Genomic DNA, 23,886 nt, shown 5'->3' with positions numbered 1-23,886 from the left:
ATGATGTTAAAATTGGTAGAGTAGTTAATGATCACTATCAAGCTGAGCTTCTTCAGAGAAACCTAGATAGACTTCAGGAATGGTCAGAAAAATGGTAGCTATGCTTTAATCCAACAAAGAGTAAGGAATTACACCTGGGAAACAGTAATCCCAAAATAACTTATTCACTTGGTGGAGTTCAACTAAACCCAGTACTGGAGGAAAGGGACTTGGGTGTTACGATATGGTCAGACATGAAATTCTCTGAGCATTGTAAACAGGTTGCAAGGAAGGCCCATGGTGTCCTATCGATGATCTATCGAACTTTTGCAAGTAGAGATAGGGACGTGATAATCCCATTATATAAGGCTTATGTTAGACCACACTTGGAATACTGTTTTCAAGTATGGAGACTGCACCTAAAGAAAGACATCAAGCTTCTTGAAAGGGTGCAAAGACGAGTAACTCGCCTGGTGAGATCGGCAAAAGGGCGTCCTTATGAAGTCTTCGAATATGTGGGTTGCAGAGTTTGGAAACTAGACACCTTAGAGGAGATTTGATTGAGGTGTTTAAGGCTCTGAGAGGCATCAGTAAAATGAATGAGGACGAAATTTTCAAGATTATAAATGATGCTAGAACTAGGGGACATAAATTGAAGTTACGGGGGGGGGATGTTTAGATTGAACTGCAGGAAGTTTTATTTTAGCCAGTGAGTTATAAATTACTGGAATAAGTTGCCTTCATGGGTGGTAGAGGCTGACAGTTTGGGGAAATTCAAAGGTCATCTGGATAGTACTTTTGGCTAAGGGAAGCGCATAGGATGATAGGTTTAATTTCCTTTTTTTAAATTAATTATTATTATTTATTTTTTTTTGTTTTTATCATTGTTTTGTTCGGATTTTTTTTTGGCTGGTGCTGCATAAGCCATAGGCTTTCTTGCACCATGCGGCCATTACTAATACTAATACTGATCTCACTGTAAAACAGTTTATTTGCCTTAAGTTTCATTTTCAGCTATTTGCAATGAAATACATGTTTGCATGTGTTTATGTAGTTATTCCAAATTCTCCCTTTATGAGGTTGGTGGTGAGAAAGTAATTTCTGTATGATACTGTAGCTGTTGATGGCAATTGTTCTGCAGTAGGAGCACTTATTCCCTGACTTGTCTTTATGTTTATTGAGTGGTGGTAGCAATGACTAAATGACATACTGGACTCTTTTTACAAAAGGTGATATTTAGCCTGTAGTGAGTTATTTTCATTAGTGACCACAGACAAAGCTTATCTCCCTTTTCATTCATCATTTGATATTGCAAAGTAACAGCTTAATTATAGAATAAAATGTATCACCCTGCAATGTTGCAGTTCTTTACAGAAAGATATGATTGTTATAAGCCTCTTTCAGTACACAGATTGTATGACATATTAATGCTAAGCAGAGTTGAATGGTAGTGCTTTTTGAAATCTGACCAATTTATGGGGCATAAATCCAAATTTAAATTTGTGGATTTGGATTGATGTATACATTCAAATTTTTGAAGGTTGTAGTTTCAGAGATCCTGGCTAAATATTAATAATCAGTTAATTAGAGCAATAAAAAGTTCTGAGGCCTATAACAGCGACAAATTGATCTGTAATGGTACCACAGAAAAGGTTAGACTGACAAAAGCATATTATGAGGAATCGCTGGCAAGGAGAGCAAACTGTGGGGATAATTCTTCACATATACTTTGTATCAATGCAAAGAAGAGAAGGACAAATCAGGTCACACCTTTATGTAATGACGTGAGATAGTATTAGATACCCCAGCTGATGTTGCAGATGAACTCAATAGTTACTTTGCATTGATATTTACAGAAGAAAAATCCTTTGTGTCAATGAGATATTATGGGAGTGAAGTTGAAAAAAAAATGTAATTAATGATGTTGAAATTTCACATATTTTGAACCTACAGGCCAGTAAGGCCCCTGGGGTTGATGGCATATATTACAATCTTAGGGGAGGCGGCAAGTGAGTGCATGGAACCATTGAGGCTAATTATGAGGGCATCACTGAATTCAATAGAGATTCTGTTGGATTGGAAAAGTGCCAATGTAATGCCAGTACGTAAAGGCGGTTCTAAGAGTGTAGTGGGAAATTACCGACCATTCTGTCTAACTTTAGTAGTAGGGAAAATGATGGAGGAAATGATCAAGGGTAGAATTCAAGATATTTTAGATAGAAATAGAATTCTAAAGGATACGCAGCATGGTTTTGTACAGGGAAAGTCATGTTTAACGTATCTGGTTAGCTATTTTGATAGGACCACTCACGAGCTGGATATAGGGAATAATTTCAACATTGTTTATTTAAATTTCATCAAAGCATTTGACTCAGTCCCACACGAGCGGTTACTTTATAAGCTGGAACAGGTGGAATCACAGGAATAATCCTTAAATGGATAGGAGAATGGCTTCGGGGCAGGAGGAAGATGGGTGTGATAAAAGGTTATTCTTCAGCTTGGGTTAATGTAAGAAGTGGGGGTTTCCTCAAGGATCACTATTGGGACCACTGTTGTTTTTGATTTTCTTAAATGACATCAATGCAATATCAAATAGAGGATGTGGTGTGTGAATTTGCAGATGATGTTATGATCGGTAGAGTAGTTAATGGTCACTGCCAAGCAGAGCTTCTTCAGAGTGACCTAGATATATTTCAGGGATGGTCAGAAAAGTGGCAACTGTGCTTTAGTTTAGCAAAATCTTACACCTAGGGAACAGTAACCCCAAAATAACTTGTACACTTGAAGTTGAACTAAAGTCAGTAATGGAAGAAAGGGACTTGGAAGTTACGATATGGTTAGACTTGAAGTTCTCCGAGCGTTGTAGACAGATTGCAAGGAAAGCCCATGGTGTCCTATCGATGATTTATCGATAATATGTCCTTTTGATGATTTTTTGAACAATTGCTAGTAGAGATAAGGACATCATAATCCCATTATATAAAGCTATTTTTTTTTTTTATGAAAACCCCAAACACGAAAGGTATCAAAACCTATAGTACTTATACCGTGCATGGGTTGAAGGAGAAGTATGGCAGGGAGGGGGATGCCGGAAACTTTGCTCTAGAGACTAAACATGGGTTTCACCACTTCAAGCCTCCAATAAGCAAAGTGGTGGCATTTCACCGGTTGATGAAAGTCATCTACCACCTACTAAATTCATATTCAGACTCACCTTCATGTTCATATTTGGCTGCAGAAATTTAAGAAGCATAATGGTATAAAAATCAGAAAATAAGTGGTGAAAAAGGTTCTGTTGATCATGAAGCAGCTGAAAGTTATATTGATGAATTTGCCAAAATACCTGATGAAAACCTTGATCCCAAATAAATTTAGAATGCTGGTGAAACATCTCTGTACTGGTACTACGTTCCTATAAAAACATTAAAAATGGCTGGAGAGAGTGCCAACAGATGTTAAGGACAGATTTACTGCTCTTATGTGTGGCAGTGCTGTAGGCAAACACAAGGCTTGGGCAAAATAACATCCCAGTTGTAGCAGAATTCAAATTCCTTGGACTTATTTTCGACAAGAAGCTGACATTTTTACAACATATTCGTCAGCTGAGGACAAGATGTGTCAAAGGGCTTAACATCCTTCGTGCCCTTTCGTCAACTTCATGAGGCGCAGATCGTTATACCCTTCTTCGTCTTTACCGAGCACTTGTCCGTTCCAAACTCGACTATGGGTCTCAGGTTTATGGTTCTGCTAGAGATAGTGCACTTCGGTGGTTAGATCCAATCCACCATCAAGCTATCCGGACAGCCACTGGAGCATTTCGCACATCTCCTGTCCAAAGCCTTTACGTTGAAGCAAATGAACCATCTCTGTCTCTTCGACGTAAGCAGTTGTCCTTACAGTACGCCTTCAAATTAAAATCCCTGCCCGATAATCCCACGTGGCCATCCATTTTTGAGCCGCGCTGGGAAAACCTCTACAACACCCGTCGGACTGCCAACAAACCTTTTGGTATTCGGATTCAAGGGCTGCTGAATGAGCTAAACGTGACGGTAGACAACGTTGCCCAGTCACCAAGGCAATTCTTTCCACCCTGGCATGCTTATTTTCCAACTTGTGACCTCCTTTAAGATCTGGGAGAAGGCTACTACACCGCCATCTGTCTACCAGCAACTCTTTGCATCACATAGACAGCAGTATTCTGACTTTCTGCCAGTCTATACAGATGGCTCAAAGTCAGAATGCTATGTGGGATCTGCTGTTGTGTTCCCTCACAAAGCATTATCCTATAAGATCCCACAAGAAACTAGCATTTATACTGCAGAGTTGCATGCAATACAAACATCCCTAGATCACATTAAAAATCGCGACTACCAGAGGTATATGATTTATTGCGATTCATTAAGCGTGTTACAGGCTCTAGTATCGGTGAGGTGTAACCCTCATCTGATCCTGTCCAGGATCCGGCAGATTCTTTTTTCTCTCATGGAATTAGAATTTGATATTCGCTTTTGCTGGATCCCAAGCCACATTGGGATCCAGGGAAATGAATTAGCTGATACCGCTGCCAAATCAGCCATTTCCCTGGGTAATCATTGCCTGCCAGTCCCCTATACAGACTACAGGCAAATAATACACTCTAAATTATATTCCCAATGGCAAGATTCTTGGTACGGACAGGCCACAAATAAACTACATCACATAAAGCCTGTAATTTCACAGTGGCAGTCCAGTCTATGCAGGATCCGAAGAGAGGAAGTTGTTCTTGCTCGGCTCCCCATAGGTCATAGTCATCTAACACATTCCTATTTGCTGAGGGCGGATGACCCACCTATGTGCGAGATGTGTAACGTTATTTTAACCATTAGTCATATTTTTATAGAATGTCCTGTTTTTATAGAAGCACGTCGCTTGTGTTTTAATGCTTTTAATAATTTGACTGAGCCATTTACACTCGGTCAGATAATAGGTGACAGAGACAATATGTCCGACGTTTTTAACTTTTTACAATCTATTAATTTTTATACAAGGATCTAAGGTTTATACTTTTTATACTTTTACTTTGTATCTTTTGACAATAATTAATTGCTTGACGTGGTAGCTTTGGCTACCAAAATGTTTAGTAGCGTTTTAAATTTGACTTGGCGCATTATGGCCTTAGCTGCCAATGCGCCATAAAAAATCAAATCGCATCAAATCAAACCAAATAGAGCTATTATGTTCTGAATACGTTAATATGTAAACTGTATTTAGAATAAAATTTTAATCATTCAATTTTATTTACTTTATTTTTACAGTATTATTGGCTGATTAATCTTTTAAAATTATATTTTTAAAATTATAAAACTGTTGATGAAAAATGAACTGTAATAAATGAGTTTACAAAAATCAAAGCAGCAGGAGAAATAAAATATTATTAGCTTAACACCATCTACACTAATGAGCCAAGACATTATGACCACCTACCTAATATGATGTTGGTCCTCCCCGTGCAGTCAAAACAGCTCGTACCCAGGGAGGTATGGATGCTACAAGATTTCTAAATGTGTCTTGTGGTATCTGGTATCAACACGTAACCAGCAGATCCTTTAACTCATGTAAGGTCTGTGGTTGCGACGTCGCAGTTCGGAGTTGCTGTTCCAATACAAACCACAGATGCTCGATGGGATTGATGTTTGGGGAATTTGGAGACCAGGGCATTACTGGAAGTCTTCCTCATGTTCTGCGAACCGGTCTCAAACAATCCAAGCAGTGTGGCAATACGCATTATCCTGCTGAAAGACGGCACCAACAGAGGGGAAGACTGTTGCCACGGGTGAAAGGGTGTACTTAGTAAGCAATGATATTTAGGTAAGTGGTAGACATCAGAGTTCCCGGCACATGGATGACTGGATCCAGGTAGACATCCCGGCCCATGGATGACTGGGCCCAGGGTATCCCAGCAGAACATCGCCAAAAGCATGACAACGCTGCCACCGGCTTGTGTTCGTCTCACGGTGCATACAGGCGCCATCACTTCCCCAGCTTAACGAAGCACACGTATCCGGCTGTTCACATGGTGCAACAGGAAATAGGATTCATTGGACCAAACGACCTTCTTCCAATCACTGAAGGTCCAGTTTTGATGCTCTCATATCCATTGTAGGCACTGTCGCCGGTGAACCGTGGTTAGCACGAGCACTCGGAGCGGCCTGCTGCTGTGCATCCCCATTTTCATCAGGGTTCAACGTACTGTGTGTGTTGTGACACACTGCTCCTGTTACCAGCATTCCAGTTACTGGCGAGTTGTGCCACAGTTGCCCTTCTGTTGCTACATGCCATCCAGGAGAGAGCCTTCGCTCACCTTGAGCATCGGTGAACCGTGGTTGTCCAACACCTTGCCGGCGGTTTGGCGGTTTTCCCTCCTTGGACCATTTCTGGCAGGTACTAACCACGGCTGACCGTGAGCATCCCGCCAGCCCTGCCGATTCGGATATGTTTTGACCCAGTCCTTATAGTTTGGCATTTGTCAAACTCACTGAAGTCCACTGTCTTTCCCCATCTGAAGAACAAGAGTAACACTGATTAACGGAGCTCATTATCAGGTGTTTTTTATACCGTGTCCCGACCCGCTCACACGGCGTAGTTCTAATTGCTTCGATTTGCTGGTCATAATGTTTTGGCTCGTCAGTGTATATGCAGAACTTTTCATATTTGTTTGCACTTAATATTACGTTAAATTGCTTCTTTTCAGTTCTATGGAGCACAAGGAGGAATATGAAAAACTACGTTCTGATATGATAAAAGCTGAAGAAGATACTCAGTTTACCTATCAGAAAAAGAAGGGTATTGCAGCTGAAAAAAAAGAAGCACGACTAGAAAAAGAGGAAGCTGAGAAATACCAAAGACTTAAAGATGAATTGGTATATCTTTTGATTAAAATTATTCAGCTTAAAGAGTTGCGCCAAATGGTATATTTTTGATTAAAAATTAGTGTTGTTAATTTTTTTAAGAAATGTGGGTGGCCATGAATGCTGTTTCTATTTAACATTCAAATCAATATGTGTGCTGTCGTGTTTTCGATCTGTGAATAGCAATTTTGAACCATATTCTCTCAAATGAAGATGGATGAAATAGCCGTAGCTTTAAAGAAATGTATGTTTTTTGTTTAAAGCTTCAACAAGAAAACACATTTAAAGTTTACTTATAAAGAAAGATTTTTACATGCAAATCTGTTATATCTTATTTTACAAAATATCAGTTCTGCATTTTGAAGAAATTACTTGTATATTTAAGCTAATCTATGTCTTACTGCAGTCACAGGATAATAACCTTTAATTACAACCCTTGATGAACAACCATTAATCATCTACATGGCTTTCCCTATATATGGTGCAGGCAGACATGCTGATTGAAAATAGATTTGGCTGTATGTGCAGTTTCATTGTTTTGGTTTTTTTTTTTTTTGTGTATTTTACAGGCAAATAATTATGTGATTTGCCTGTAAAATGTCCTCCCTCCCCAAATAATCATAATATGGCTATTAAATTACACTAACTCTTCAGTAATATATGTTTTAAATGAGCAAGAAGTAAGCTAGGGAAACAAGCCTAAATAACGTATACTTTGTCTTAACTGTGTCTACAGTAATGCCAGGAGTCTTGTCAGTAAAATGGCTGAATTCGAACTCCTAATGCTGACGTAATAGGGCTAACAGAAATGTGGTGCCATCAGTAAATTGGGAATGACGAGTTCCACTATTATATGTATACTGTATTTAGGAAAGATATAAGAGGTAGTTGGGTCATGCTTCTTATCAAAAGCAGCCTGAGCATGAAAAGAGCCTTTTCTGAGTCAGAAGTTATTTTATTTATTATTATTATTTTTTGATTTGGTAGTTGTTGGCGCATCGGCTTCTGTGGCCATATTGCACCTCCCAAGGTTTTTGCAGTACTTTGATCCAAGCCCGAGGCGGGAATCGAACCCGCGACCTTTGGGTTGCCGGGCAGGTACTTTACCCACTCGGCTAGCCCGGTCGGCTTCAGAAGTTATGTCTGTCAGCATAGAATCTGAGTGGTGTAAGTTATTTGGATGCAAAAGTATAATTAGAGTGGAAGTAATCTACAGACCAGAAGATTGTGAAGATTATGATTAGAGTCTCTATATGCAGATGGAAAGTGTTAATGTCTTATTATGGGTGACTTCAATCTGCCCTAATTGATTGGAATAGAGAGCAAAGCTCACTATGGGAAACAAACTTTTTAAATAAACTAGATGATTATTATTTGTACCAGCATGTTAGAGAAAATACTAGGGGTAAAGAATATTCTTGACCTCATCATTACTCACGAATCAGACTATATCACAGGGCTTAAAGTACAGGAACTATTGGCAGGTAGTGATTGTACAATCATTAGTTGGAAGATGAAGAAAGATGTTTCACTGGTTAAACTTAAAGGCATGGGTTTTAATTTCAGAATAGTGAACTATGACAGTCTAAGATGCTATATGGTATCTATTAATTGGGTGGATTGCAGAGGGAGGTCAAATACATTTGAATTATAGAATACTTTTAAAGCAAAAATCACAGAAGCCAGGAATGCATATATATTATTAAGATAATATTGCATGAGGAGGATGCTGAAATAGATGAATACAGATCTGGCCAGTCTACTAAGAGCCGAAAAAGAAAGAGAGGGAAAGTTACAGAGTGAAGAAAAATATTGAAGCCACAACAGCTACAGGTTGATCTGTAACAGTACCACAAATAAGGTTAGGGAGGCGAAGGCTGAGTGTGAGAAACCACTAAGAAAGAAAAGAATAGGGACAAGGAATTTTTTGTATATGAATACAAAGAAATAAAAAAAATGAATCAGGTGAGACCATTGTGTAGTGGGTTTGGGTCTTAGATAACCCAGCTGATATTGTTGATGCATTGAATAGGTACTTTGCATCAATCTTTGCTGACAAAAGACCCTTCATGCCGAGGAGAGGCTGTGCAAGTGAGTTTGAGCCATATGAAATTAGTGATTCAGAAATTACTGATGACTGTTTATTAGAAAAATGTTCGAGAATAAAAGCAAGTAAGGCTCCCAAGGTTGATGGCACATACCCAGTGATTTTGAGCGAGATGGCCAGAGAGTTTATTGAACCAGTGAGGTTAATTATGAGGTTAATTTTTTCATCACATAGGCTGTCTATATAATGTATATTGCAGCTGAAGCACAGGATATCATGTTTTTTTTTTTTTTTTTTATGAAAACCCCAAACATGAGAGGTATTAGGACCTATAGTACTTAGTACCGTCCTTGGGTTGGAGGTTAGAAGACGAAAGAAGATATTTGTTGACATTAGACTTGAACTTCTATAGACTGTAATTTTCAGGAAATACGTGTGAAGGAAGGCTGTCCCAGAAAACGGCAGTTGAATGAATAAATGAGGAAGATGAAAAGTTGGTTCTGTGAGTTTGAAGTTTGGACAGTAAATGGATGTTGGCTGGTGGCAGCACGTGTTCAGACTGTTTTGAAAGAGAGAGTGGGAATTATAATGCCAATTCAGAAGAACAGTGCACATGGAACTACCTGTAGAAAAGGCATGTAGCAGAAAAACTATGTCTATGAGACAGAGAGTGGAGAGATTCTGTTAGAGGAATCATTAATTACCTAACTGCCCTCTTCTGAATGGAATCTAGAAGCCTGAGAGAGGTTTTGGGGGGCACCCCCCAGATGTGGGAACAATATTCCATGGTAGAGTGGATTTGCGATTTGTACAGAGTGAACAGCTTTTTGGAGAAAAGTAACACCGAGAACGAAAGAAAAAAACCAATTTTTTTGATGCAGAGAAAGCAATATTTGTAATGTGCTTGTGCCAAGAGAGATTAGAAGTCAGGGTAATCCCCAAAAGAAATACATCAACTTGCCTAGAAATCGGAGTGTCATCAAAGGTAAGCATAGGAGCAGAAGAATCCTTTTTGTGAGATATAAGACAAGACTGAGTTTTAGAAGGATTGAAATCAACTAAGTTGTCTTTGCCCCACTGGAGAATTACCTGGAGATCGGCATTTAAGGAATTGGTAGCAGATATTCGAGAAGTTGAAGCTGATTGAGCAGAACAAGGTTTCTCAAAATGAAAAGTGGAATGCAATGTGGTATCATCGACAAAACTATGGATAGGATTTCCAGTCAATGGAAGAAGGTCATTAATATACAAGAGGAAAAGAGTGGGGGAAAGAACTGAACCTTGGGGGACACCAGCATTAGTGGAGAAGTTAGAAGACAGAGAGCCATCTACCATTACTCTCAGTGAATGATCATAGAGAAAACTCGATAACCAATTACAAAAAACAATTGGCAAACCATAAGATGGAAGTTTGTTTAGAAGACCTTTATGCCAAACATGATCGAAAGCCTTTGAGATGTCAAGAGCAACTGTTTGTGTTTCACCAAACTTTTCCATTGAATTTGCCCATATATGGGTAACATAAGCCAGAATATCACGAGTGGATCACCACTGACGGAATCCATACTGGCAATCATTGATCAGACGGAAGGTTTCTAGGTAGCTTAAGAGTTGGCAGTTAATTGATTTCTCCATTACTTTAGAAAGAGTAGAAGTAATTGCATTGGGACGATAATTGGATGGGAGGTACTTGTCACCCTTTTTAGGAACTGGCTGGATATGTGCAAATTTCCAAGCAGAAGGAAAAACACCTTTGGAATAAGAAAGTGAAAAAAGTCGGCAGAGAACAGGAGTAGTTTCAGGAGTACAGGTTTTGAGTACCATCAGGACCTGGAGCTTTATTAGCATCGAGATTTGTTAAAATCCTTCTGACATCCATTTGACGGAAGACCACAGGAGGCATTGAATGGAGCATGTTGGGAATGGTGAGAGGTGTTTTACAAAGATCATTAATACATGAGTTGGTTTTGACAGAAGTGGGAGCAGAGATGGGCAAAAGTTGCAGTCAATAGCTTTGGCAAGAGACCAGAATGCTTGGCTACCATTAGGGCAAGAAGCAAGTTTTCTAATTTTATCCTGTTCAAACTCTAGTTTGGGCTGATTAATAACTGCTTTACAATTGCTGCGAGCTTTGGTGTAGGCAGAAAATGAAACCGAAGAATTAGTAACAAGCCAATTATGATATTCAGTGTTCTTCTATTGAACAGCCTTAGCACATTTATTGGAAAACCAAGGTTTAGATAAAGGACGCAATTTTAAAGTAGAATGTGGAATAAAGGATTCCATTCCTACAAGAATAATTTCACTGACATGATCTGAGCAAACATTGACATCAGATGTTTTGAAACAGTAATCCGACCAAGGAAAAGAAGAAAAGAAATCTCGCAGGTCATCCCATTTTGTATTCTTGTAGTGCCAAATAATATGAGGTTGGGAATAGCTATGAGATAGAGGCTCCATTGGAAAAGAGACAATCACCAAGTCGTGATTTGAGGTACCTAACATGTTTGTTGCCATGTGCGGATTTGAGGGATAAGATAAATCTTGAATTATTATTATTTGCTAACAAGCCGGAAATGTAATGTACTGTGTTCATTCAGTCATTATAATACTAATACGAATATTACATACAAACACTGGCCAAAAAAATACGAACATTTATTTAGCATGGAATCATTGGACTCGTGAGAAATTCCTTTGGATTGGAGAAGTGCAATTATCGCCAATACATAAAGGTTCTAAAAGTGAAGTCGGGAACTACAGAACCAGTTAGTCTGACTTCATTGGTAGGGAAACCTTAGAAGCTATGATTAAGGGTGCAATTATAGAATAACATGGTTTTGTTAATGGAAAAGCATGTTTAGCTAACTTAATGAGCTATTTTGACAGTTACCCATGAGCTCGATATAGGGAACAATTTCAGCATAGTTTATTTGTATTTTAACAAACCATTTGACTGTCCCTCACAAGTCGTTACTATATAAGTTGGAACATTACTGAAATTACTGAAATTTCAGTAATTTCAGTAATTTGAGATTACTGAAAAGATTCTAAGATGGTTCGCAGGATGGCTGCAGGGCAGAAGGCAGTGGGTTGTGATCAATCAATATTCTTAAATTGAGAATTATTAATGACCAGTGCCAATCAGCACTCCTTGAGGATGACTTGAACAGGCTTCAAGAATTGTCAGAAAAGTGGCAGCTTTGTTTTAATGCAGCAAAATGCAAGGTGTTATACTTGGGAATAGCAACGTAATTTATACTCTTAGTGTATAATATATATATATATATAGGTCCTTGAGGTTGTCACAGACATTCTCTCAAATATGCCAGACAAGCTGTACCTGTGAGTCTAAAATGCTGATGGAACTGATATTCGGGTAACACTCAAGTCAAGTGGACCGAATTTCGGCGAAGTCTGGATGGTCTGTGACAGCCAAATCCTCTGCTTGCACCTTCATTAATGAGGGACTGTTAGTAATCCTGGGTATAACTTCCATGCACAAGTGCATGGTGGGTGACCATCCAGGTGTGAACCAACGTAAGCAGGGGTCGAGGTGTAGCGTCCACACCACATGGAGGAACGCTGCCCCTCTATGTTACCAGGCAGTACTAGGTGGTAGATTACTCTCATCAACTGGTGCAATACCACCACTTTGCTTATTGGAGGCTTGAAGTGGTGGAACCCATGTTTAGTCTCTAGAGCTAAGTTCCAGTCAACCCTGCCCCATCTCTTCCATCATGCAGTATGGTTGATGACTTTTGAGGTTATGATGAACGTTGTGGCGAGATCCAATATTCCTTACTTTTCGAGGGTACAGCTCTAAAACGGTGTTCGCAGGCCGGCCGCTAGTTAGTACACCGGACCGAACCTATTGGTAACTCTCTAGGAGGCTTCCGCATAAGCTAGTGTATAATCTTGCTTCCTCTACTCTGCCAGATAGTGACTGGAGGGAGTCCGAGTAGTGTGTATGCGAGGGGGCATTGGTGAGGCCACGTATGTCAAGGATCAGGGTATATTCTTACCATGTGTACGCCATATCCAAAAATTTCATTACTTCATACAGCATGTCCCACCCACTTTTTCTTACTATTGAATACACCAGGAATTGTCAAACTAATAGAGCAAGCTTATCTGCGAAAAGATCTAAACCTTCCAAGCACTTCCTAATTCGTTTCACAAATATACGTGGTGTCAATTCTAATCTCAACGATATCCATTTCCACTTGCAGTCTGCCAAACCCCATGTACTTTTTCTGACAGAATCTCAGTTATCGGTTGATTCAACTACTGCTCATCTCAGATGCCCAAACTATTCGCTGTATGATTCTTTTCCCCTCAAAGGTGGTACTTGTGCATATGTCCGTTCTGCTATTCCCCGTCAGAGACTTGGCAATTTGGAATCTCCTCTCTTTGATCTTCTCTGGCTTAAAATCTCTCTACCTCATTGTGTCAAATTCATCTGTTGTCTCTACTGTTCTCCCAACTCCACTAATCACTTGGAGCTCTTTGACTTCCTCTCTTTGCAACTTGACTTTCTCCAGTCCAACTTTCCTAACAGTGAGGTAATTTTGCTTGGTGATTTTAATGTTCACAACTCCAGCTGGCTTCTGTTTTCTAGTAACACCGATCCAGCTGGTTGAGATGCTCAGGCTTTTGCGATTACTAACGATCTTGCACGGATTGTTCATTTACCTACAAGAATACCGGACAATCATAATTATACAGCCAATACACTTGAACTTTTTCTCACAAACAACCCTTCTAAGTACACGGTTGACGTGAGAGGTCCTTTAGGCACTTCAGATCACAACTTGTTGATTGTCTCTTCTCCAATGGAACCTTTATATATATTTTCTGTTTATACTCCGGCACGACAACCAAGTCAGTAGAGTTTACAATAAATCGTCAATACAAATATTTATCGTATTTAGTAGTCACGGGCTTGAACCCCGGTCCACTCAAGGAACGCGTGCTATGCACTCTCGCTCCTGACCACTGGGCTACGTCAGGCCTTTCTCATGGCTATTCCCAATCTCGTGTTGTTTGGCATTACAAGAATGCAAATGGGATGACCTACGAGACTTCTTTTCTTCTTTTCCTTGGTCGGATTACTGTTTCAAAATTTCTGATGTCAAGGTTTGCTCAGATCGTGGCAGCGAAATTATTCTTGCCGGAATGGAATCCTTTATCCCACACTCCACTTTAAAATCTCGTCCTTTATCTAAACCTTGGTTTTCCAATAAATGTACTAAGGCTGTTCAAGAGAAGAATGTTGCATATCGTAATTGGCTTGTTCGTAATTCTTCAGTTTCATTTTCTGCCTACACCAAAGCTCGCAACAGTTGTAAAGCACTTATTAACCAGTCCAAACTAGAGTTTGAACATGCTAAGAGTAGAAAACGTGCTTCTTGCTCTAATGGTAGCCGAGCATTCTGGTCTCTTGCCAAAGCTATTGGCCGCAACTTTTGCCCATCTCTACTCCCACCTCTGTCGAAACCAATGGTTCTGTTATGACTTCAGCCAAGGATAAAGCTGACCTGCTAGCATCCCATTTTTCTTTCAACTCATGCATTAACGATCTTGGTAAAACTCCTCCCACTATTCCCAACACGCTCCATTCAATGCCTCCTGTGGTGTTCCATCAAAAGGATGTAAGAAGGATTTTGACGAATCTTGATGCTAAGAAAGCTCCAGGTCCCGATGGTATTTCTCCACTTGTTCTCAAAACCTGTGCTCCTGAACTTACTCCTATTCTTTGCCGCCTTTTTTCACTTTCTTATTGCAAAGGTGTTTTTCCTTCTGCTTGGAAATTTGCTCATATCCAGCCAGTTTCTAAAAAGGGTGACAAATCCCTCCCATCCAATTATTGTCCCTTTGCAATTACTTCTACTCTTTCTAAAGTAATGGAGAAATCAATTAACCGCCAACTCTTAAACTACCTAGAAACCTTCCATCTGATCAACGATTGCCAGTATGGATTCCATCAGTCGATCCACTGGTGATATTCTGGCTTATGTTACCCATTTATGGACTAATTCAATGGAAAGGTTCGGTGAAACACAAGTAGTTGCTCTTGACATCTCAAAGGCTTTCGATCATGTTTGGCATAAAGGTCTTCTAAACAAGCTTCCATCTTATGGTTTGTCAACCGTTTTTACTAATTGGTTATCCAGTTTTCTCTCTGATCGCTCACTGAGGGTGATGGTAGATGGCTCTCTGTCTTCTAACTTCTCCACTAATGCCGGTGTTCCCCAAGGTTCAGTTCTTTCCCCCACTCTTTTCCTCTTTTATATTAATGACCTTCTTCCATTGACTGGAAATCCTATCCATAGTTTTGCCGATGATAGCACATTGCATTCCACTTTCCATTTTGAGAAACCTTGTCCAGTGCAATCAGCTTCAACTCCTCTAAAATCTGCTACCAATTCCTTAAATGCCGATCTTCAGGTAATTCTCCAGTGGGGCAAAGAGAACTTAGTTGATTTCAACCTTTCTAAAACTCAGTCTTCTCGCAAAAAGGATTCTACTGATCCTATGCTTATCTTTAGTGACACTCCGATTTCTTGGCAAAATGATATATCTCTTTTTCCCTGACTTCTAATCTCTCTTGGCACAAGCACAATACAAATATTGCTTCCATTGCATCTAAAAAAAGCTTGGTTTTCTCTTTTGCTCTCAGCGTTACTTTTCTTCGAAACAGCTGCTCACTCTGTATGAATCACAAATTCGCCCTGCCATGGAATATTGTTTTCACATCTGGTGTGGTGCCCCCAAAACCTCTCTCAGGCTTCTTGATTCCATTCAGAAGAGGGCAGTTAGGTTAATTAATGACATCTCTAACAGAGTCCCTGCACTCGTTGTCTCATAGACGTACTGTTTCTGCTTCATGCCTCTTCTACAGATGCTTCCACGGGCACTGTTCTTCTGAATTAGCTTTTATAATTCCTGCTCTCTCTTTCAAAATAGTCCGAACACGTGCTGCCACCCGCCAACATCCATTTCTGTCCAACTTCAAACTCACAGAACCAACTTTTCATCTTACTCGTTTATTCATTCAACTGCTGTTTTCTGGAACAGCCTTCCTTCATACGTATTTCCTGAAGATTACAGCCTACAGAAGTTCAAGTCCAATGTCAAGAAATATCTTCTTTCGTTTTCTCAACCTCCAAACTAAGCACGGTACTAAGTACTATAGGTTCTAACACCTCTTGTGTTTGGGGTTTACATAACAAAATAAAAATAAATAATAAATAAATAAATATATATATATATATATATATATATATATATATATATATAGAGAGAGAGAGAGAGAGAGAGAGCACGTGCTGGAAGTTACAATATGAGCAGATGAAGTTTTTTGAACAGTATAAACAGGCAACTAGAAGTACCATGGTGACTTATTGAACTTAACCTCTAGAGATAGTAAGGTCGTAATACTATTGTATAAGGCAGTTGGAAGACTGTATTTGGTATACTGTGTCCACATATGGTGACCTCATTTAAAAAAACAAAAGACATTGAGCTCCTTGAAAGTGTTCAGAGACAAATAACTTGCATGGTGGGTTTGGCAAATGGGCATTTTTATGGCAGTTGGGCAACTTTGTGAGGAAAAACTTCGATTATGTGGGCTACAGAGCTTGTCAGTCAGTCATTTCAGAGATGACCTGATTGAGGTGTATAAGGCTCTAAGAGGTGTAGTAAAATGAAGGGCAGAATTTTCACTGCTATAAAGAAATCCAGAACAAGGGGTCATAAATTCAAATGAATAAATTTAAGAAATAGTTATTAATATATTTTTGCTATTAATAAGTGGATATTTGTGATTTGTAAATTTGAAAATTTGTAATTTTTTATCTATTTTTTTTTCTTCTTTTTTCTTTCTTTCTGTTTTTTTTTTTTTTTTTTTTTTCTTGGCCAGTGCAGCGAAAGCCTGTGGCTTCCTTGCATTGTATGACTGTACTGATATTAATATCAACAAATGCATTATTTTTTTGCACGAAAGCATAAGGTAAGATTAATTTGATTAACATTAGAGGTTTAGACTAGATTGTAGGAAGGTTTCTTTTAGTAGTGAGTTGTTGACTACCGGAACGTGTTTCCTCTGCAGTTAGTTGAGGCTGATAGTTTCAAGAAATTTACAGGTCACCTAAATAGTTACCTACACGAGGAGAGACTTGCTTAATTTGTAATTTCTTATCTACTTTTTTTTTTTTTTTTTCCTTGACCAGTGCAGCAAAAGCCTGTGGCTTCCTTCCATTGTATGACTATCATCATCATCAGCCATTATCAATCCAGTACAGGTTGAAGGCCTCTCCAGCAACTTTCCAGTTCCTTCTGTTTTGTGCAATGGCCATCCATTTACTATCCTCAAACTTATGAATTTCGTCTGTCCATCTCCGTCGTCGTCTTCCAGGTTTTCTTCTTGCTCCTCTTGGGTACCACTCTGTTATTCTTGGCGCCTCCGTAGCCAGGTGGGCAGGAGCGGCAGTGCGTAGCACATGCTTCTTGATTAGACCGGGGTTTGAGCCCGTGACCACCAAATACGGAGGATGCGAAAAGGTCAGTGAATGACCACCTCATATCCCCGGAGCAATATGGCCTTAGTTGCTAATGCTCCTAAAAACCAAATAACAACAACAACAACATCTGTTATTCTCTTAGTCCATCTGTCATCATGTCTTCGAGCTATGTCTCCTGCCCAAGACCATTTTAGTTCTTTAATTTTGATAAGAATGTACTTTACTTGAGTTTGCTGCCTAATCCATGTCTTCCTCCTCTTATCTAATAGTCTGATTCCCAATATAATTCGTTCCATTCTTTGCTGTGTTGTTCTCAGCTTCTCTTCCATTCTTTTGGTGTGTGCCCAAGTTCACTTCCATAAGTCATGGTGGGGAGTATACTTTGGTTCATTTTTTTACGTTTCAGACAAATTGGGATATTGCTCCTAAGTATGTGACTATATGTCCTGAATGCTATCCATCCAAAATTTATTCTTCTCATGACTTCCAGCCATTTATCATTATTACAACCGATGACTTGTTCCAGATAAGTATATGACTCCACCTTTTCAATTGCTCCTTCAATAATTATATCCCTTTCTATGGCATACTTGTTTATCATTACTTTTGTTTTAGCCATATTCATCTTTAGTCCAAAATCCTTACTAACTCTGCATAACTGATTAAGATTTTCCTCTAATTCTTTGGTATCGTGGCTTATGACTACAATGTCATCTGCAAATCGTAAATGGCTTAGGTACTCTCCATTCACACTGACCCTTTTCTGCAACCAGTCTAATCTTCTGAAAGCTTCCTCAAGGGCGACAGTAAACAACTTTTCGAAATATTGTGTCTCCTCGTCAAACCCATTTCTCAATTTAAAATTTTCCACCTGTCTTTAGTCTAATAAAGGAGGTATATTTTCTCATATTTTCTTTAAAATCATAATGTATTGAATGCTTATGCCTAGTCTTTCCAGTGCCTGAAACAGTGCCTTATGCTGTGTGGAGTCAAATGCGTTTTCATAATCCACAAATTCCAGGCATAATGGTGTTTTATATTCATTTGCTTTCTCCATTAGCTGTGACATTATGTGAAGTGATCCATAGTTGAGAATCCTGTCTTAAAGCCAGCTTGCTCTTTCGGTTGATTCTCATCAAGTGTTCTTTCTAATCTGTTGGTAATGACCCTTTTGAACAACTTGTAGATGTGGGATAACAAGCTAATTGGTCTATAATTTCCAATTTCTGATTTATCTCTTTTCTTATGTAGCAAAACTATGGTTGCATTATTCCACTCCTTACACATCACACCTTTTGTAATGCATTTTGTGAAGAGTCGTTCCAGTTTTTGTGCCAAGTCTCTTCCTCCCAATTTTAAAAATCTACAGTAACTTCATCTTTCCCCGGAATTTTCTGATTCCTCGTTTTCTTCAACTCGTGTTTTACCTCATCAGCAAGGATATCGGGTATGTTGTATGTGTTACTTATTTGCGATCCATTTTCCCCACTGCTGGCATCATTCCCTCGCTCTTTGTATAATTCTCTCTAGTAGTCTTCTGCCATTTGTAACATGCCTTCTCTGCTATTTATAAGTACACCTTCGCTATTCTTCAGTTTCAGTATCATTTGTCTTTCTGCCTTACTGCTCATGGCTGCTGATTTAAGTCCTTTGTTTTCCCTTAATGCTTGTTCTCCTTTTCTTGTGTTTATCTTCTTATGTCCTCTCTGAGTCTCTTTCTAATGGCTTTGCATAATTCAGTGTACTCAATTTTCGCCTTGTCAGTGTTTATCTTGCTCTTCATTTGTCATCTTCGGTTCATGATGACAACTGTTTCTTGACTAATTTTTTCTTCTTTGGATTTCTTTTTACCCATAGGTTTCTTGGACTTTATCACTTTCAGAAAGTTGTAATATTCCTCGTCGATATCTTGGTGCTGAGCCATCTGCAGAAGCTCAAACTTGTTCTTAAATTCCAGTATATACTGCTTTTTCTCCTTTCTGTTATCTCAAAGATCGTATTATTTACTCAAGTCAGTTTTTTTCCTTTCTTTTCTTACATCTATATCAAGTGTGCATCTTATTAGCCTGTGATCACTTCCAACATTTACCTTGTTCAGGTAAATGTTGGAAGTGATCACAGTAACATCATTCACGATATATCTTCTGTTAGTGAGGATGAAGTTGATTTCATTAGTTGTTAATCCATTTGGGCTCTTCCATGTCCACTTTCTGTTCGTTTCTGACAATCCCCGAGATTCTGCAAATTCCACAAGTCTTTCACCTCTTTCATTTCTTTCACCATTCCAAAATTTCCTATAGTTCCCCTTTCGGTGCTGTTTTGTCTCTTTCCAACCTTAGCATTGAAGTCCCCCATAATGAATATGTAGTGGGTTTTCTGCTCATCTAGAAGACTTAATTTCGTTGTACGTTTCTTCAACCTCTTCATCATCATGGTTTGATGTATGGCTATACCAATAATTAATATCAACAAATGCATTACTTTTTGCTTGAAAGCATAAGGTAAGTTTTTTTGATTAATATTATGACATTTGGTTTTGTCATTTCTATTACTGTCAAATTAGTAAAATAATAAGAGGAGTTTCCTCAATATAGTACGTAGAACACTTCCGTATGATACCCTCCAGAAATTAAAATGGAAAAAAACGAAAAAATCGACAACTTACCGGTATATTTTACTCTAAAGTGCCGGTAAGTTGTTGATTTTTTCGTTTTTTTCCTTTTTAATTTCTGGAGGGTATCATACGGAAGTGTTCTACGTACTATATTGAGGTAAACTCCTCTTATTATTTTACTAATATTATTATCAACGTAGAACATATTGAGTAGTACAGCTCTGATTCATACTATCTAATTACTGTCAAATATAAAAAAAATAATGTTTTGGGTTTTCTTCCGAGGGCAAGGTATCGTATTTATTCTTTTTTTTTTAAAGAAAACTTGTGGATAAGTGCTTCAGAAATCCAAATTTCTCTTAGTGAATCAGGTCCTAGTTTAAGAGATATTTACAGTTTATTGAATAATACAAGTTCAGAAGATGCAATTAGTGCAACTAGACAATTTTGTTTGAAATACAGGTTCAAATGGATTGGACCTGTATTTCAAATGGTGCCATGTTGTTTAAAGATGACATGTTGAAAAACTAAATACCCTGTTCAGGAACTTCCCCACCCCCCTCACCTTACCCCCAATGTTATCCAAAATTTCTAATAATTTTACTTTAAGAAACAAAACTGTCATATGACGGTAATAAAATCATGGTTACATTCATATAAAGCATCATGAATGAAGCCAGGAAGAGTAAATTTCATTCATCATTTTTTATCTAATGCCAACTACACTAATATGATGCAAAAAATTTCACTGAAAAAAAAAATAATAAATAAAGGCTATAAATTCCTCATTACATAAATTACAGCAACTAAAAAGTTGTGTAATATTCACTTTGTGGGATCCAGGTTATCACATTGGGAAAACTGACAAATTAGTTTCATTAAATACTAATTCGAATTGCATAGTAATTGAAAATTAAGGACATTGTGCTGAATGTACACTACTGAAAACAACAACTAGTGAAGCTTTTAAATGCCTTTCAGTTGGGTTCAACCTTAAAAAAGAATTGCATGTGTGCCAATTAATGTATTAAAGAAAATATAGAATTTTTGAGCTGAACAAAAAAACTAACATTTTTTAAGCAGAAACCATTGGAAATTATTTTAAAGCTGTATAAGTAGCTTAAAGTAATTTTAATTTATCTTATTGTTTTTTCCTGCTTGCCTTTTATGCTGTAGGCAGATTTCACTTAAATGTGATAATTTAGAATGTTCTTCTGTAATAAATTCAGTCTGTTGACAGAAATGTTGTGCTGTTATTCCTCTTCTGTCTTCCAAAGTGGGACAACAGTTCAGCACAACTGCAGAAACACACCCTCACACTTGTAGTGTTTAGGGTGTGTTTATACAGATAGATGTGACTCTCTCGCTCGCTCTCTCTTTGTTCTGCTACATTGATTTTTTTTAAGTATATTCTTGTATGTTGACATTGAATCTCTTGTATGATTTCTCTATGTAGATATTGTTGCAACCAATTTTAAGTGGTATTGGCCTCTGGAATTGCACGACATGCACTGGGAGAACTTATTTTAAGTATTTGGAACTTTCAAAATAGGTAGTTTTGTACGCTCCAAATCATTTGTGATTTCTGGTAATTCTGGCTATTTTTTCACTGAAAACGTATGATTAGGTATCCATTCTCCCTGGTTAAGGTTCTGTAGTTTCAGCTTTTGTTGAAGTGCAGAGCTTTTGAAAATACAAAGATCTATGACTACAGCAGAATAAATTCAAGGCACCGGATTGTCTGAATGCAGTGTTCTTAAGTTTGAAATTTGAAATTTATGTCTTGCCTGCTGTCATGAAAAGACATTAGATAAAACAAAACATAGAAAAGTCAATTAAAAATTCATGACATTTGTCAAATGCACTATGTGAAAAGAAACAGTTATCTGAATTGATACTCTGCTTTTATTTATATAGTGCATTTGACAAATGTCATGAATTTTTAATTGACTTTTCTATGTTTTGTTTTTTCTGCTGCTTAAAAAATGAATGTTATTTAGTTATCTAAGAGTGAAAATGGAAAGTTGCTGCTACTTATGCATTCATTACAGACAATGTTTTTATGAACTTGCTGATATGAACTAAGAAATATTTTTATAAGAAATATTTTTATGAACTAAGAAATATTGTCCAAGGTTTAGGCCTAAATGGATGTCAGATGAACTGATGAGGCATATGGCAGAGAAGAAACATGCATGGGATACATACAAATTAACACATGACACAGAAGCCTATGATAGATACAAGTTGATCTGTAACCAAGTTACAAAGGAGGTTAGGCAGGCGAAGGCAGATTACGAGAAATCTTTGGCAAGGGATGCAAAGAAAAACAGCAAAGAGTTCTTTACTTATGTAAACTCTAGAAGGAAGGGGATGAATCAGATTGGTCCACTTGATATCGATGGGTCAACTGTTGATAATCCTGCTCAGGTAGCTAACAAACTAAATGAATATTTTGCATCGACATTCACACATGAGGAGTTATTTAGTGAGGGGAAAGCCAGAGGTGTATTCAACTCTAGCAGTAAGCTAGAGAATCTTGTAATAACTGAGAGTAAAGTGGAGGAGAAATTGTTGATGATAAACACAAGAAAGGCACCCGGGGTGGATGGGATCTATCCAGTTATATTAAAGGAGGCAGCAAAGGAAGTAAGCAAACCCTTGGCCATAATTATGAGAGCTTCCTTGGACTCAGGGGAAGTACCCATGGATTGGAGATGTGCAAATGTCACCCCAATTCACAAAGGAGGATCAAAGGCTGACACAAGTAATTATAGACCTGTGAGTTTAACTTCTGTTCCAGGAAAATTAATGGAGGCACTAGTTAAGCACTGCAGGATCATTTAGACAAGACTTCAGCTATAGCTCGGACACAGCATGGTTTTGTTAAGGGGAAGTCTTGCCTGACCAATTTGATTGGATACTATGGTGCAGTCACAAAGGAACTGGATGCAGGGAATAACTTTAATGTTATATACTTGGATCTTAGAAAGGCTTTTGATACTGTTGCACATGGAAGACTGCTGCACAAATTGGAGCAGTGTGGCATTGGAGGCAAATTGCTGCTGTGGATAAAGGGGTGGCTGAGGGGGAGAAGACAGAGAGTGGTAGTCAATGGACGCTGCTCGTCGTGGACTAATGTTATTAGTGGAGTCCCTCAGGGCTTAGTGTTGGGTCCATCATTGTTTTCTGTATTCATAAATGATATTGATGAGGGTATATCAAGCTTAATGTCGAAGTTTGCAGATGATACAAAGGTAGGCAGGGTTGTCAAGGACACTACTGACACTATGCTGCTGCAACAGGATCTGGAAAGGTTGAGCAGATGGGCTGAGAGGTGGCAAATGAAGTTTAACATTGACAAATGTAAAGTACTACACATGGGAAACAGCAACCCCAAAGCAACGTATCAACTCTGTGGTACTACACCAACAGTGGTAGAGAATGAAAGGGACCTGGGGGTAGTTGTGCAGGCAGATATGAAGTTCTCTGAGCAGTGCAGATGGGCTGCAAGAGTAGCTCATGGAGTATTGTCAATGATATACAGGAATTTTTCCAGCAGGGATAAGGAGGTGATTATTCCATTGTATAAGGCAATGGTCAGGCCACACCTAGAGTACTGTATACAGGTCTGGAGGCCTCATTTCAAGAAGGATGTAGAGCTGCTGGAACGAGTACAGAGAAGGGCAACAAGATTAGTGAATGGAACAAAGGGGCGCTCTTATGAAGAAAGGCTTAAGTTTTGCAAATTACAGTGTCTGGAGACTAGGCACCAGCGAGGTGATCTGATAGAGGTGTATAAAGCCTTGAATGGTTTGAGCATGCTCAATGCCA

General features: G+C 38.5%; 1 protein-coding gene across 1 annotated transcript in view; it reads left to right on the top strand.

The window, feature by feature from the left end:
* Nucleotides 1-23,886, top strand: part of SMC1 (structural maintenance of chromosomes 1) — a 635,181-nt gene that overhangs the window by 83,057 nt on the left and 528,238 nt on the right. Inside the window, exon 5 of the mRNA XM_090388169.1 lies at nucleotides 6,710-6,878. Coding sequence (XP_090244295.1) covers nucleotides 6,710-6,878 — 169 coding nt within the window. The remainder of the gene's footprint in view (nucleotides 1-6,709; nucleotides 6,879-23,886) is intronic.

Source organism: Mastigoproctus giganteus, chromosome 13, assembly GCF_048544385.1.
Source record: "Mastigoproctus giganteus isolate SK-2022 chromosome 13, ASM4854438v1, whole genome shotgun sequence".
NCBI lineage: Eukaryota > Metazoa > Arthropoda > Arachnida > Uropygi > Thelyphonidae > Mastigoproctus > Mastigoproctus giganteus.
This window is presented reverse-complemented; position numbering and strand designations above follow the sequence as displayed.